This window comes from Mustela nigripes, chromosome 7, assembly GCF_022355385.1.
Source record: "Mustela nigripes isolate SB6536 chromosome 7, MUSNIG.SB6536, whole genome shotgun sequence".
Lineage (NCBI taxonomy): Eukaryota > Metazoa > Chordata > Mammalia > Carnivora > Mustelidae > Mustela > Mustela nigripes.
Window position 1 is genome coordinate 140,371,520 of NC_081563.1, and position 13,515 is coordinate 140,385,034.

At 62.9% G+C, this 13,515-nt stretch overlaps 2 protein-coding genes across 5 annotated transcripts in view; both read left to right on the plus strand.

Annotated features, from left to right (window-relative positions):
* The window catches only part of PRPF6 (pre-mRNA processing factor 6), a 39,340-nt gene extending 30,404 nt beyond the window's left edge, over positions 1-8,936 (plus strand). Inside the window, exons 14-21 of the mRNA XM_059407464.1 lie at positions 501-639; positions 2,295-2,414; positions 2,710-2,886; positions 3,397-3,530; positions 4,258-4,349; positions 5,700-5,814; positions 7,864-7,990; positions 8,668-8,936. Of these exons, the coding sequence (XP_059263447.1) occupies positions 501-639; positions 2,295-2,414; positions 2,710-2,886; positions 3,397-3,530; positions 4,258-4,349; positions 5,700-5,814; positions 7,864-7,990; positions 8,668-8,820 (1,057 nt within the window). The 3' untranslated portion in view covers positions 8,821-8,936. The remainder of the gene's footprint in view (positions 1-500; positions 640-2,294; positions 2,415-2,709; positions 2,887-3,396; positions 3,531-4,257; positions 4,350-5,699; positions 5,815-7,863; positions 7,991-8,667) is intronic.
* A 95-nt stretch (positions 8,937-9,031) lies between these two features.
* C7H20orf204 (chromosome 7 C20orf204 homolog) lies at positions 9,032-13,515 on the plus strand. Of its 4 annotated transcripts, none has more exons than XM_059407482.1 (5): positions 9,032-11,200; positions 11,585-11,727; positions 12,565-12,840; positions 12,929-13,081; positions 13,281-13,515. In XM_059407482.1, the coding sequence occupies exons 3-5, from the start codon at positions 12,613-12,615 to the stop codon at positions 13,416-13,418; spliced, it is 519 nt and encodes a 172-aa protein (XP_059263465.1). In that variant the 5' UTR covers positions 9,032-11,200; positions 11,585-11,727; positions 12,565-12,612; the 3' UTR covers positions 13,419-13,515. The 4 variants fall into 4 exon arrangements, with proteins under 4 accessions (XP_059263465.1, XP_059263464.1, XP_059263463.1 ...); XM_059407481.1 differs by lacking the exon at positions 11,585-11,727 and adding an exon at positions 11,970-12,042; XM_059407480.1 differs by lacking the exon at positions 11,585-11,727 and adding an exon at positions 11,970-12,025.

Sequence of the window (13,515 nt, forward strand, 5' to 3'; positions counted from 1 at the left end):
GTGCCGGCACTGCAGCAAAGGGCCGGCGGCTGTGTGAGCGCCAGGGGCTTCGCACCGGGTAGCCAGGCTGGCGTCGTCTCGCTCGGCAGTGACCGAAGGAACTGCTTTCCGGTCAGACAGTTTCTTTGGATGCCGAAGAGAGGGTTCGGGGTCATAATCTTTATCGGCGGATCTGTGGTTATAGATGAAAAGAGGTCTCCTGTCACCCGGACCGTGAAGTCACCCTTCTCCTCAGGACACCCGACCATAAAAGGGCCCCCAAGAAGTCCCTCCATCGGGCTTTGCCCTGTAACAATGCCTTGCTTTGTAGCACCCTCTTGAGTAGTTACTTTGAGAGCCTTTATGGAGAGAGAAGATCTCCCCACCCTCTCGCCATCGTAAAACCCGGTGAATCATTGACCGCGCCGAACTTTGGAGCAGGAACTCCCTTCTCAGCACCCCCGCTGAGGCCGTGAGCGCCCCGCGTGCCCTGGCGGTGACTGTGGCCCCCTGTCTTCCAGGGAGTCCCTGGAGGCGCTGCTGCAGAGGGCTGTGGCCCATTGCCCCAAAGCGGAGGTGCTGTGGCTTATGGGCGCCAAGTCCAAGTGGCTGGCGGGGGATGTACCTGCGGCGAGGAGCATCCTGGCTCTGGCCTTCCAGGTGGGTTGGGGCGCCAGCTGGGCCGCAGGGGGAGTGTGCACTTGAACCCCGACCCAGGGCCTGTCGGGGACTGAGGGCTCCAGAGAGCACGTGACCCAAAGCCCTCCCCCTGCTCATCAGTGGGAGCTGGCCTAAGAGAGGGGATGTGTATGGTCAGGATGCACCCAACTTGGGGTGCTCTACAGGCAGCTGGGGTCCCAGGGCTCCCAAGAGTGGGAGAACAGCCAGCTGGTGGACCTGCCTCTCGGTCATGGCTGCTCACTGGAACCACAGGCTACACGTCCCAGAACGTAGAATGTGGGGCCAACAGGCGGCATTCTCCAGTGAGTGGAGCAGTCACCGGAGACCGCCGTTCCCCACAGAAGAGCACAGTGATGACCTCTTTCCTGCGTGGAAGCGCGGTTGTTGGTCCCTACACTCTGCCCACGGGCCACTGGGTGCAGCCGGGCCCCTCAGGCAGGTGGAGCTGCGCCCGGACAGCTGTGCCCGGCCGGGCTCGTGGCGGCTAAGGGCATGAGCTCAGTGTCCGCAGTTTGCAGCCGCACTGAAGTCCTCGAGGTTCTCATTCCCGGAGAGTTACTATTCAGTGTTCTGGTAGTGTGAGGAAGGTACGACACAGCGATCCACACTTCTGTCGCTCACTCGGTGCTCACAGCTTGCGTTTGTTTTTTTTAAAGATTTTATTTATTTATTTGACGGACAGAGATCACAAGTAGGCAGAGAGGCAGGCAGAGAGAGAGGAGGAAGCAGGCTCCCCGCGGAGCAGAGAGCCGGATGTGGGGCTTGATCCCAGGACCCTGGGATCACAACCTGAGCTGAAGGCAGAGGCTTTAACCCACTGAGCCACCCAGACGCCCCTACAGTTTGTGTTTTTATAAACTGCTGAGTCCAGCGTGAATGTCCATTTGTTGTTGCAACCCTGGCGAGCGTGAGAATGATATTTGTCCTTCCTTGAGTAAAGGCCAAGAGAGGGGCCTGGCCTGTGTCTGGCCTTTGACTTTCTGCTGTCCTTTGGAGGACAGCTACGTGTTGAGATTCCTGCTCACAGCTTCTCCTGCCTTATGCCTGGACGCTGCTGCTTGTCCCCAGTACCCCCCTCCGGGTGGCTCCCCTTTTCTTGCTGGTCCCCCTGGGGCTGCCTGCCAGGTCTGTGATGCAGTCAGGCAAGTGTGGCTGGTGGGTGGCTGTGCTTTCTGGAGGCCGTGAGGACCCCACTCCTGGGTCTGCTGGATTCTGCATGTGGCCCAGTCCTAGCCCGTGGGAGCCATCCACACTGTCCGTGATCCCTGGGCACCCTTCCTTCCTGCTCCCCTGGACGCACTGCGATGGCCAGTGCCTTGTCACCAGGCTTGGGAGGGGGTAGGTGTGGCAGATGCACACCGGTGGTTTCGAGAGGCCCCTGGGAAAACGGCTTTGCCACTATCAGTGTTGTTGCCTGGGCGCCTGCAAAGTGGGCTGGCTTGCATTCAGGTAGGTCATCGTTTTGGGGCCAGACCCGACTTTGTCTTCTGTTAGCCCTGGAGAAGGTTGGATCAGAGCGTCCCGCAACAGAGCGAGGCCCAGCCCAGGCCCAGGCTGCCTGCTCTTGATCAAGTGTGACCTAGCCCTGCTCCTGTGTACGGGTCCCTCCTGACACTGCTGCCCTCTCCCTCCAGGCCAACCCCAACAGCGAGGAGATCTGGCTGGCCGCCGTGAAGCTGGAGTCTGAGAACAACGAATACGAGCGAGCCCGGCGTCTGCTGGCCAAGGCGCGGAGCAGCGCGCCCACTGCCCGGGTGAGCGGCCTGTGGCCTCAGGAGGGTGTGAGGTGCCCGCTGAGGCCACGGTACTGTAGTCTTGGTGGTTCACCCTGGACTTTGAGATGCGATGCAGGGCACGGGAAGCCGCTCACAAAGGTCTGTGGGGCACGGCGGGGCCGATGGCGTTTGAGGGGAGCCGTGGCGTGAAGCCAGGGTCATCCCGGCGGGGGGCGCCTGGCCGGGCCGGGCCCTGCGTGGGAGGTGACCGTGCCGTCCAGACACGCGGTGGGTGCGGGGACGGGGGCCGTCTGACGGCGGGCCTGCCACGCAGGTGTTCATGAAGTCCGTGAAGCTGGAGTGGGTGCTGGGGAACCTCACAGCGGCCCAGGAGCTGTGTGAGGAGGCTCTGAAGCACTATGAGGACTTCCCCAAGCTGTGGATGATGAAGGGGCAGATCGAGGAGCAAGAAGAGCTGCCGGAGAAGGCTCGGGAGGCCTACGGCCAGGGGGTGAGCCTGGGGCTCGGGAGGCCCACGGCCAGGGGGTGAGCCTGGGGCTCGGGCTGCCCCTCAGAACTGGCCCTTGCAGACAGGACCCTGGGCTCCAGGGTGCCGTCCGTCTCCCCTGGTGTGGGAATGGGAGGCCCGGGGCTCAGTGACTCGCTTGGGCCCCAGCCAGGAGAGTGGTAGCAGGGCGAGACCTAGAACCCCTGGAACCCTCACTCAGGCCTATGTGTCTCCTCCTGCGAAACTTCGTGCCCTGCATTCAGGGAAGCGTGGGTCGCACCACACTTAACGTAAGGGCTGCCGTGTACACTCCCCGTATGCACGCATGCACATGCCCCGGCAATGCACTTAAAGCCCCACACCCAGGCATGAAACGGGCAGGTCTCTGTGGATGTAAGCGCGTGCCCCCCGACACACACGCAACCCATCCCAGCCCAAGGGGCTGGCCGTAGCTCTCACAACCCCTCCTTGACACCCACCAAGCCCACTTCTGCTTGTCTTTGTTGTCTGTAGTTGAAGAAATGTCCGCACTCCACCCCTCTGTGGCTCCTGCTTTCTCGGCTGGAGGAGAAGGTTGGGCAGCTGACCCGAGCTCGGGCCATCCTGGAGAAGTCGCGCCTGAAGAACCCAAAGAATCCAGGCCTGTGGTGCGTCCCGGCGGCCCCACGGCCTCCGATGGGCCATCGGCCCACAGTTGCTCCTGCGCTGCAGCGTTTCCGGCTCGGGCCCAGGGGAAGGGGGGCAGGTGCTGGCTGTGAGGAGGCTCAGTTCCTGCCTTGGGAGCGCTCGGCCTGGACACTCAGACTGGCCTGTGGAGAGTTGGGTGCTCTGGCAGAAGGTGCCCAGGGGAGCCAGGAGCTAACGATGGGGGAGCCGGCTGGATGCGGCCAGGGAGGCAGACCCCACAGCAGAGGGGAGGTGTAGAGGAGGCTTCAAGGAGCCAACAGGAGGTCAGGCGAGGATGGCCTTCGGCTGTGCTCACGGAGAGGGCTTGTGTAGGGCTCATAATGTCAGGGCTGGGGCCTGTCGGTTCCCAAAGGAGACCCCAGAAAGATGGGCAGGTTCTGGACACCGCTGATGTGGTGCTCCCCATCCCGGCGATGACGGCATGCCGGCCGGACCCTCGTCCTGCACATGTTTCCTCGCGCCTGCGTGATGTCGGGCTCCCAGGCCTTGGCTGTGGCGGTGGCCGCCGAGGGCCCTCATGGGGGGGGGGGGGGCACCAGTGCCTCGCTTCTCTGGCGGGAGAGCTCCACCTGGCCGGGCTGGGAGCCCCAGCCCCGGGGCGTCCCGGGAACTTCGGAACTGCAGCTGGGCTTGTCCTGAGGCTGCACGCGTGGGTGCCCGACCATCTCTGTGGGCCCCGTTCCTCAGGCTGGAGTCCGTCAGGCTGGAGTACCGTGCGGGGCTGAAGAACATCGCGAACACGCTGATGGCCAAGGCGCTGCAGGAGTGCCCCAGCTCCGGTAAGCGGCCCCCTGGCTCCCGGGCCGGCCCGGCGGCGGCATTTCCTGAGGGAGCAGGGTTCAGGCTCAGAAATGTTCGTGAAGTGTGTCGTCGGTCAAAGTTCCAGCTCTCCGTGCTCTTGCAGACCCGATCCTTGTCTCCAGTGCTCGGCAGGGGGACTTTGACTTCCTGTTCTGAAGCGCCCCATTGCTTTTTTTCTGAAACTGAATTTCCATGATCTCACCCTGCATCTAAATGTACCTGTAGCATGAACGCATTTGGAGTTCAAAAAAGATACTAAAAATCATCTGTAGGGGCCCCTGGCTCAGTCAGTTTAGCTTCCGACTCTTGACCTCGGGTTGTGAGTTCAAGCCCTACAGTGGGTCTAGAGATTACTCAAAAGTAATTTTTTAAAAAATCCACTGTAAGTCCACTACTGAGAAATTGTTGCTTTTAGCTTATTTGTGCTATTACAGTGTGTGTTACTGTATACAACGGAAGTTCTTTTATGTTTAGTGTTGTGCCTTGTTTTAAAAGCTGAAAGTTTTGTTTTAAGATTTTATTTATTTTGGGGCGCCTGGGTGGCTCAGTGGGTTAAGCCTCTGCCTTCAGCTCAGGTCATGATCTCAGGGTTCTGGGATTGAGCCCCGCATCGGGCTCTCTGCTCTGCAGGGAGCTTGCTTCTTCCTCTCTCTCTGCCTGCCTCTCTGCCTGCTTGTGATCTCTGTCTGTCAAATAAGTAAATAAAATTAAAAAAAAAAATTTATTTGTTTTAAGATTTGAGACAGCGAGAGGCAAAGAGAGCACAAGCAGGAGGGCGGGCTGGAAGCAGAGGGAGAAGCAGACTCCTGAAGTTGGGGCTCAGTCCCAGGATCTTGAGATCATGACCTGAGCTAAAGACAGCTGCTTAACTGACTGAGCCACCCAAATCTTCAAGAAAGTAAATTTTTTAGTGGCTTCATAAAATGTACCCATGTGGGTATACCAGAACTATACCACTCCCCCGTCGGTCCGTTTGAATCTTTACTAGCATTTCTGCTCGTTTTGTCGTGGTGAACCCCCGGATGTGGAATTACAGAGTTGGCGGGAGTGAATCTCACAGGTCTGGAGCTCGTCCAGCCCAGTCACTGCCAGAGAGTTGTCGGGCCTGTGCCCTCGGGGCTGCTGTGCGGCGGGCGGGCAGGGCAGCCTGTGTGGCTCTCTCTAGGCAGGCCCGGTGGGCAGACATGTGGGAAGACCTAGCCGCAGTCTGAGGACACCCCGGGTTAGGGTCTTGGCCAACCCCTCTTGGGGTAGCCTGCTCGTGGACAGGTTGCTCCTGACAGCAGAGGCGGGGTCCGAGTGGGGGTGTCCTTGTGTCTGAATTGCAGGTGTCCTGTGGTCGGAAGCCATCTTTCTTGAGGCAAGGCCCCAGAGGAAGACCAAGAGCGTGGATGCCCTGAAGAAGTGTGAGCACGACCCCCACGTCCTCCTGGCTGTGGCCAAGTGAGTGGGGGGTTCCTCGGGGGGTGGCTGAGCCTTGGGACCTGATGGAACCTCTTAGAGTCCTTGGCCACCAGAGCTCCATGATAAAGCACTTTTTCTTTGACCCAGAGCAGCCCTGTCTGTGGGCAGAGGCCATGCAGCCCTGTGCTGACCCTATGGCGGAGGCCGACCCTGACCACGAACGGGCAGCTTCCTCTGGGCCCGGCCTCCTTCCTTCCATCCTGACCCTTCTGATGGGACGGGCACTTTTAAAGTGGCACTTCACGCCTGCACTGTCCTGAGTTGTAGGAGACAAACCTGCTCACGATGGTCCACACAGAATTGAAGTAATAAGCAGAGCAAGGGGCTCTGGGTGGGTTTTCTCGTGGGAGGGAGAAAGCAGAGAGCTTCACCTTGGTGATCTCAAGGACGGTCCAGGGTCTGTCTGTCAGGCCCAGTCAGTCTGCCTGGGGGCGCAGAGATGCATGGACTGGAGACCATCGTTCCTCCGGGGTGCATGAGCCTGAGAGCAAGAGGAGTGACCCCAGTGACCCCACTCCATCAGCTCGAGTGTCCAGGGCCGGGTCAGGAGCGTCCTGGGGAGCCATTTGGTGTGCAGGGCAGGGCCTTGGGAAGATCTAGTGACATTGTGGCTGGTGCTTGGGGGGCCTGAGAGCCGGGTGGGGGTTGGGTATGTTCAGAGGAGGCTGGGAGGTGACTGGTTGGTTTGAGGTGGACGGTCATCAGGAAGAGCCTTGACTGGGCTCCCAGGACTGCTGCTCCGGCCTCACCTCGGGGAGGCAGCACGTGTGGCCCTGGAGCTCCCGCGTGCTGCCGTCGCCCAGAGCCAGAGTCTGGCCTACCCCAGGGGAATATACGGGCCCTACTCCCTCGGGTCCTGCAGGGCATGTCGCCAGCCGCTGCGAGGCTGAGGGCACCGCGCCTGGAGGCTTCCCACCCACCAGCTCCTAAGGCCCAGCCTGAGCCCGCTGGGGACCCCTCCCTCCTGCCTGTGCTTCCGCCTCGGGAGTGACTGTTATGTATGACTCCCTGATAGGGCGGCCATAAACCCTCGTAAAAGGCTTTGCAAAGTCAATAAGTCACTCCTTGCTGTTCTTAGGTTGCTGTTCTGCGTACCTGCTATCAGGGTTTGTGCTCTTTAAGTCATAGTTTATCTAACATCGAGCAATTAAGAATACCACAAGGCTTAAAAAACAATCAAGCTATCAGGGCACAAAATCACTCTGTGTTGTAACTGAGGCTGGTCCAAGCAACTGCCTGACCCTCGGGCTGGTGGTGCGGGTGGTGCCGGGCGCTGCTCTGGGGCCTGTGGCTATGGGGCCAGAGGGGCTTGAGGAACAGCCCCCTGGAGCTCCGGGCAGTCAAGAGGGTCACCCCGCTCCCCCTCCTGCCTGCACTGGCGTGTTGGGAGGGTGCTCACGGGTCCTCGTTTGGTTTCCGAACTTCCTCGCTCGTGGCTTCTAGCATGGGCTTGGTTTTCGGATGTCCGCGTCTGCTGCGGGTTCAGGTACCTGGGGCTGACCCAAGGCCCGTCTTGTCAGGTGGGCTGGGTCCTGCCGGAGGCGGCCAGAGGTGGGCAGAATGACCCCGAAGGTGTCCATTGACGAGCAGGTTGAAACTTCACTTTCTCTGATCAAAGCTTTAATTTAGGTTTTTGTCAGGTTTACGTTGATCCTCTAGTGTTTCATCCAGAGGAAGGTAATGACTTACAGGAACCAAGTTCTTGTGTGTGGGTTTTTTAAGAAATAGCTGTTTAGACCCCTGAAGGACGGCTGAAGGTTAGTGACTTGGAGCGACCCCCAGGGAGCCAGGCAGGCGCCATTCCTCAGCCCTCCTGTTGGGAGCCTGGGGGCTCGCCAGGGAGAGGGGCAGAGTCTGCTGGCCACCACAGGCCCTGGGCTGGCCGTCCGCCTCTCGCACGGGCAAGCTGTAGCCAGAGGAGGCCAGGGCTGGGCCGTGCCCGGGCCCTCTGTGGCTTACGCTGGCCAGCACCGCTCAGGCACCCAGACGACACCACTTACGGGTCCCCGCACCGATGCTTCCGGACAGGCTGTTCTGGAGTGAGCGGAAGATCACCAAGGCCAGGGAGTGGTTCCACCGCACGGTCAAGATCGACTCGGACCTGGGGGACGCTTGGGCCTTCTTCTACAAGTTTGAGCTGCAGCACGGTACAGAGGTGAGGCGCCGCGCACGGTGGCCAGCGACTGGAGTGTGGCCTCACAGTAGCAATGGGGGTGGTGTTCAGGCCCTAAAGATTCACCTCGTGCCCCAGCGAGTTTTGTCCTACACATGAGCCCGGGGGCAGCGTGCTGGGAAGCCTAGGTAGCAGCCACTCGTCCCCACCGCTCCCAGCACTAAACGCTGTCAAAGCTGTGCTCGTGGGGGTGGGGGATAGGCTGTCCTGGGGTCCCCACAGGAGGTGCCGGTGCTGCTCTGGGGCCTGTGGCTATGGGGCCAGAGGGGCTTGAGGAACAGCCCCCTGGAGCTCCGGGCAGTCAGAGGGTCACCCTGCTCCCCCTCCTGCCTGTACTGGCGTGTTGGGAGGGTGCTCACGGGTCCTCGTGGAGCTGTGCCACGTGGGATCGGGGCAGCGCCTTGTGCAGAGAAGGCAGGCTTGGGGCAATTGGGCATGGCACAGACATGGGCTGGACTTGGCTCCGCCCGTGTGTGCTGAAATCAGCTCTGGGGAGGGTCCATGTGGTGGGGCTTGCCCCCTGGCGGAGGGACCATCTCGATGAACACACGGGAAAGATGGCTCTGCCCCCAACCAGGCCCGTGCCTGTGGAGCTGGGTGAGCGTGGTGGGCCGCGCAGGGGGCTTGCCTGACTCGCATGCCCGCTGGTCCCGGCCCAGGAGCAGCGAGAGGAGGTGAGGAGGCGCTGTGAGAACGCCGAGCCCCGGCACGGGGAGCTGTGGTGCGCTGTGTCCAAGGACATCGCCAACTGGCAGAGGAAGATCGGGGAGATCCTCGTGCTGGTGGCGGCCCACATCAGGAACACCTTCTGATGGTCCTTCCAGGCCCTGTGGCCGCGGCCCTTGGGGCAGCACGTGCAGGAGCACGGAGTGGTGGGGCCCTGAGCTGTCTGTCCTGCTCTTTAATTAAAAGTTTTCCAGGTAGTGTGTCCGGGTTGGTGCCCTGCAGGTTTTCTCCGCGCCGCCTCCCCCCACGAGCAGACTCAGGTTTGCGACCCCAGTCGGCTCACTGAGGTTCCTGTTTTCACGGGGGCCACTTGCAGACGGCCTCTGTCCCTCAGAGGAAGCTGTGTGCCTCCCTGGGAGAAGGGGCTGAGCACGTCCCGTTCTGGGAGCAGCTGGGACAGGCTCTCCTGGGGACTCATTTGTCCCCTTTGGGTGGGGGGCACCCTGCAGGTCTGCCCCCCAGGGTAGGTAACTTTCCTAAGCGATGCAGACACCAGGCCCCACTTCTAACATGCCTTCCACAGTGTGTTGCTGAGGGTAACTGTGAGGCCCCTCGGGTGTGTGCTGAAGGGAAATGTTACCAGGACGCGATTTTCTCACTTGCGTGTGGATGAGTTTTTGCTGATTTATAATCAGCAGTTTTGCTCTGAAGCGCGTAGAACCGCGCATATCTCTGGGTTGAAAGATGCGTGACCTGGGGGGCTCAGCGTGTTCTCACTGCGAATGCTGTGTGAGGACCAAGGCCTTGCTCGGGCTCTGGACCCTGAGTGTGTGTCCATCTGGAAACCAGCGGATTCTCTTAGAAGGGTGCAGACATGTGGCCAGAGGCTGTGGGTTGCCGGGAGGCCGTGGGCCGGGGAGAGGAGATGCTGGTTGTTCTGTACAGGGTGGGGAAGAGTCGCGGGCGGCTGCTCCCCCATGTTCATGCGAGAAGATGGCCCCTGGCTGACGTGGATGAGGGGGCCCGTGGTGGGGCTCAGGCACGACCCATGGCTCAGCCCTCCCCGGGTGGCCCGGGTTGGGGAGCGCTTGCCTTGACATTGCTCCTGAGGCAGATGCACCTTTGCCTGGAGAGCGCAGGCCCTGCTGGGTCCACCGCTGATGTGCTGGGAGCCCAAGGACGCCACCAGCCCAGAGTGGGCAGCAGACCACCCGTGTGGCCTGGGTCCCCCTCATAGACTGTGGGTGGGAGACGCCTCCTCTTCTTCTCAGCCCGAGGAGGGCCAGGCCTGAGAAGCCATGTGGGGAGGCTCACAGGGTCTTCACGGGGACTGAGACTCCTTCCGTCTCCTGGAGGAGGCGAGGGGGACCCTGCCTGTTACACTGAAGACGGGGTCCTGAAGCTTTGGAGACCTTGAAGACCGGCCAGTTCCTACACAGACATAGAAGCCAGGGCCCTGGCAGAAACCGTGACTCGGCCAAGGTCGTGGGGGTGGCTGGCACCCTTCTGTGCCCTGAGATGGACATGGCTTCTCCCCCACACCCCTCTGAGCTCACTGTCAGGTGAGGCCTTCTGCAGAGTCCTTGGAAAGTTCCATTGCGTCTGGACCATCCGGTGTGAATGTCGTCTTCTCCTTTGGACGGGGGTCGTTTGCTCTGAAGTGCTGAGACCACTTTCCTCCCCGGGAAAAAAACAGACCTTGGGTTTTCTGTAGCTGACACTTCTTCAGTTCCAGCTCAGGGCACGCTGGCTTCTGGAGGCTGCCCTTGGTCTGCGGTGCGGGCTGGAGGGATGACCAGCTGGGCACCGCCACGCAGGGGTGTGGTGGCCCAGCTCCGGGAGAGCCTTTTTTGGCAAGCGGCCACAACTGCCCCCAGCAGAAGACCCCGTCAGCCCAGGAGAGCTGAGCGGCAGGAGGAGCCTGGGACATGCCACACCTGGGACCTGCGGGGGCCGGTGTCTGTGTCGGGGGCCGGGGCTTAGGCCCACCTCCCCTCCTGCCGGCAGCCAGGTTCCCAGGAGGCAGCACCTACTGACCGCCGAGGAAGGCCGCCGTGGAGGGCTGCACAGGCCCTTGGCCTCTTCTGGCTGCCCGCCCCCACCCCCTGCAGCTGGGCCCTGCTCTGCCCACCAGACACCCCACCGCTACCTCAGCGGAGCGTATCTTCCCGGGGCTGGTGGCTTAGTCCGAGACCCACTGGGTGGGAAGAGAGCCCGCAGCTGCCGGGCTCCAGGGGCAGGTTCACTGAAGAAGCAGTTGGATAGGAGGTGGGGGAGGGAGGGGAGGGCTGGGATCCTGGGGCCTCCCTCCCGCTCCCTCCCTCCTGTGCTCCGGGGAGCCAACTTCAAAAGCCTCCTCTGCCTGCCGCCAGCCGCCCTGCCGCAGCCTGTCCTGGGAAGCCCTGCTGGCCAGGCCGGGAGCAGGAGGCCCTGGAGCGGCAGCCGCACTCCCTACCTGAGGACCCAGGGTCATGTGGAAGGCCCACCGCCGGGAGTGAGGGCGGGCCTCGCCCCGAGAGGCCCATGGTGAGCTGCGAGGGGGCCCATGGTGGGCAGTCGAGAGGGGGCTCACCCACGCCTGCGCTGCGGAGGGTTGGGGAGGGAGCACAGCCTGAGGGAGGCTCTGTGACCCTCTGTGCCCTCCTGGGAAATCCCCCTCGGTTCCGGTCCCCTCGGCCTGCCAGACCTGGCCCTGGGTGCTCTTGCCTGTTGTTCCCGGTGGGGGTGGGGGGGCGTGGGGAAGGACGGGGTCTCCTGGCCCCCCAGGTCAGCCTCCTGGTGCCATGGGCGCATGGCTCTCCCTTCAGCACCCACAGCTCTGGCTTTGGCTGGGACCTCTGACCGGCTGGGCATGCCTGAGGGCAGCCTGGAGGAGGGGCTGGGACAGATAGAGTCTGCTCCTCCTGCCAGGCCACCCCCCGGGGCTCTGCCGACGGGGTGCTGCTCAGTCAGGCTCACCCCTGGGCCGGGAAGCGGAGTCGAGTCCTGCGTCTCACTGGCTTCGCAGGATTAATTTTCCAGTGGCTGTTGGACTCTTGCCTGGGGGCCTAAGGGTGGGTGTGTGGCCCGGGGTCTGGGAACTAACTGCTCTCTGAGTTTGGTGCTTGGGGTTCTGGGTGGGGGTGGGCTTCTCCCCCAGCCAGGCCCTTCTGGAGGGGGAGGCCTGGAGAAAGGTGGTGGGGCCACAATGCGGCCCCTTCCTCCCTTGCCTCTGGGGGTTTCCCCAAGCCTTCCCCTCCCAAAGGGGTGTGGCCTTGAGCTCTGAGCCCTCAGCCTTGTCCTGGTTGGGCTGCAGGTGCTGGGGTACCCGGTTTCCCATGGCTGTGAGAGCTGGTTGTGACGGATCTGTTGGTGAGCAGTGGGAGTAGGTCAGTTCTGCCCCTGCTCTGGGGACCCCCAAGTGAGCCGAGCTCTGGGGAGCAGGGGCTGCTCATCTGGAAGAGAGCCTGGCTCTGCTGGGGGTTGTGTTGGGAAGTGTGGGGATGAGTTCAGGCATGGCCCGGGGAGAGGCTGTCCCTAGACCGAGGTCAGCCCTGCCCCGCAGCCTTCCAGGCTCTTGGCCCTGTGCTTCTGCCTCTGGAGCCCCTGTCCCCTCCTGGCTCAGTGGGCCTGCCTTCCCAGCGCCCTGCCCCGTGCCCATATCATCCACCCCACCCATCTCTGCATGAGCGCTGAGCTGTCTGGTGTGCAGGCCCCACTGCCTGCCTGTCCTGCTAGATCCATGCCTAGTCCTGAATGGCACAGTGACAGCTCCGTTGTAGACCAGCTCCGAGACCCCAGGGGATGGCTGTCTTGGGGGACTGTCCGAAGCAAAGTGCCTGAGGGGTGGCCAGAGGGGAGGCCCCCTGCACAGGCCCAGGTGCCCCACCCTGACGCCGAGTCCCTTCCAGGTGCCTCCCAAGCCTGCGCTCTGGGCAATCCTGCTGGCTCTGCTGGGAATGGCGCCAGGCCAGTCGGGGCTCCGCACCTGCAGCGTCCCTGACGTGCTCCGCCACTACCGCGCCGTCATCTTTGAGGACCTGCAGGCAGCTGTGAGGCAGGCTGGGCCAGGGGCAGAGTGGCCGGGGCCAGGCTCCCCACACCTCCCTTTCATTCACAAAAACCTGACTGGAGCTGCGCGCCCCGGATGGCGGGGCCTGGGGGGGGCGGTCTGCAGTGCCCAGAAGGTACGGAGTCCACGCCCCCAGTCCTGCCCTCCGGGGGCCTCCCCACAGGGCTCTCCCCAGCCCCCACTTGCCTCCCTCCCTTCCCCAGGAGCACGGTATCCTACTGTCTATCGCGTCCCTGGGTCGGACCCTGCGCAGGGTGGTGGCCCGGGGCCGCCGCGGGGCCCTGGAGAAGGCAGCGTGGACCGTCGCCATGCGCACCGAGGCGGTGATGCGGCGCCACTGCGGGACGCTGAGCCAGGTGCGCGGGCCCACAGCCGGGTCCCTCCCCTTCCACGGGCGCCCCCCCCGCCGCACCGCGCCTCCCGTGGCACAGTGACAGCTCCGTTGTCCCAGACGGGGGCACCGTCTGGGAGCTCCAGGGGCCAGACGCGAGCCTGGGGGTGGGGGCGGGGACGGCGGGGACCGTGGGCGCTCGCTGACCGTCCCGTCCCCGACAGCGGAGCCGGCGGCCCAAGACGCGCCCTCCCCGGAGTCGCCGCGGCCGGAGGCGGCTCCTCGTGCGCGCCCTGGACGCCGTCGCCACCTGCTGGGAGAAACTCTTCGCGCTGCGGGCGGCGGCCCCCGGGGGTCCCTAGCGCGCGTCCTGCGCGGGCCCAGGAGCAGCCGGCGGGGCTGCGGGGCCTGGGCTCGGGCTTCGTTTGCGGCCGAGCGCGGTCCCTCCCTCCGGTGGGC

What these genes read in the sequence shown, in the direction of transcription:
- C7H20orf204 (XM_059407479.1), top strand. An exon ending in CGGTCTGCAGTGCCCAGAAG is followed by an intron (nt 12,841 to 12,928) that starts GTACGGAGTCCA and finishes TCCCTTCCCCAG; the next exon opens with GAGCACGGTATCCTACTGTC. An exon ending in ACTGCGGGACGCTGAGCCAG is followed by an intron (nt 13,082 to 13,280) that starts GTGCGCGGGCCC and finishes CGTCCCCGACAG; the next exon opens with CGGAGCCGGCGGCCCAAGAC.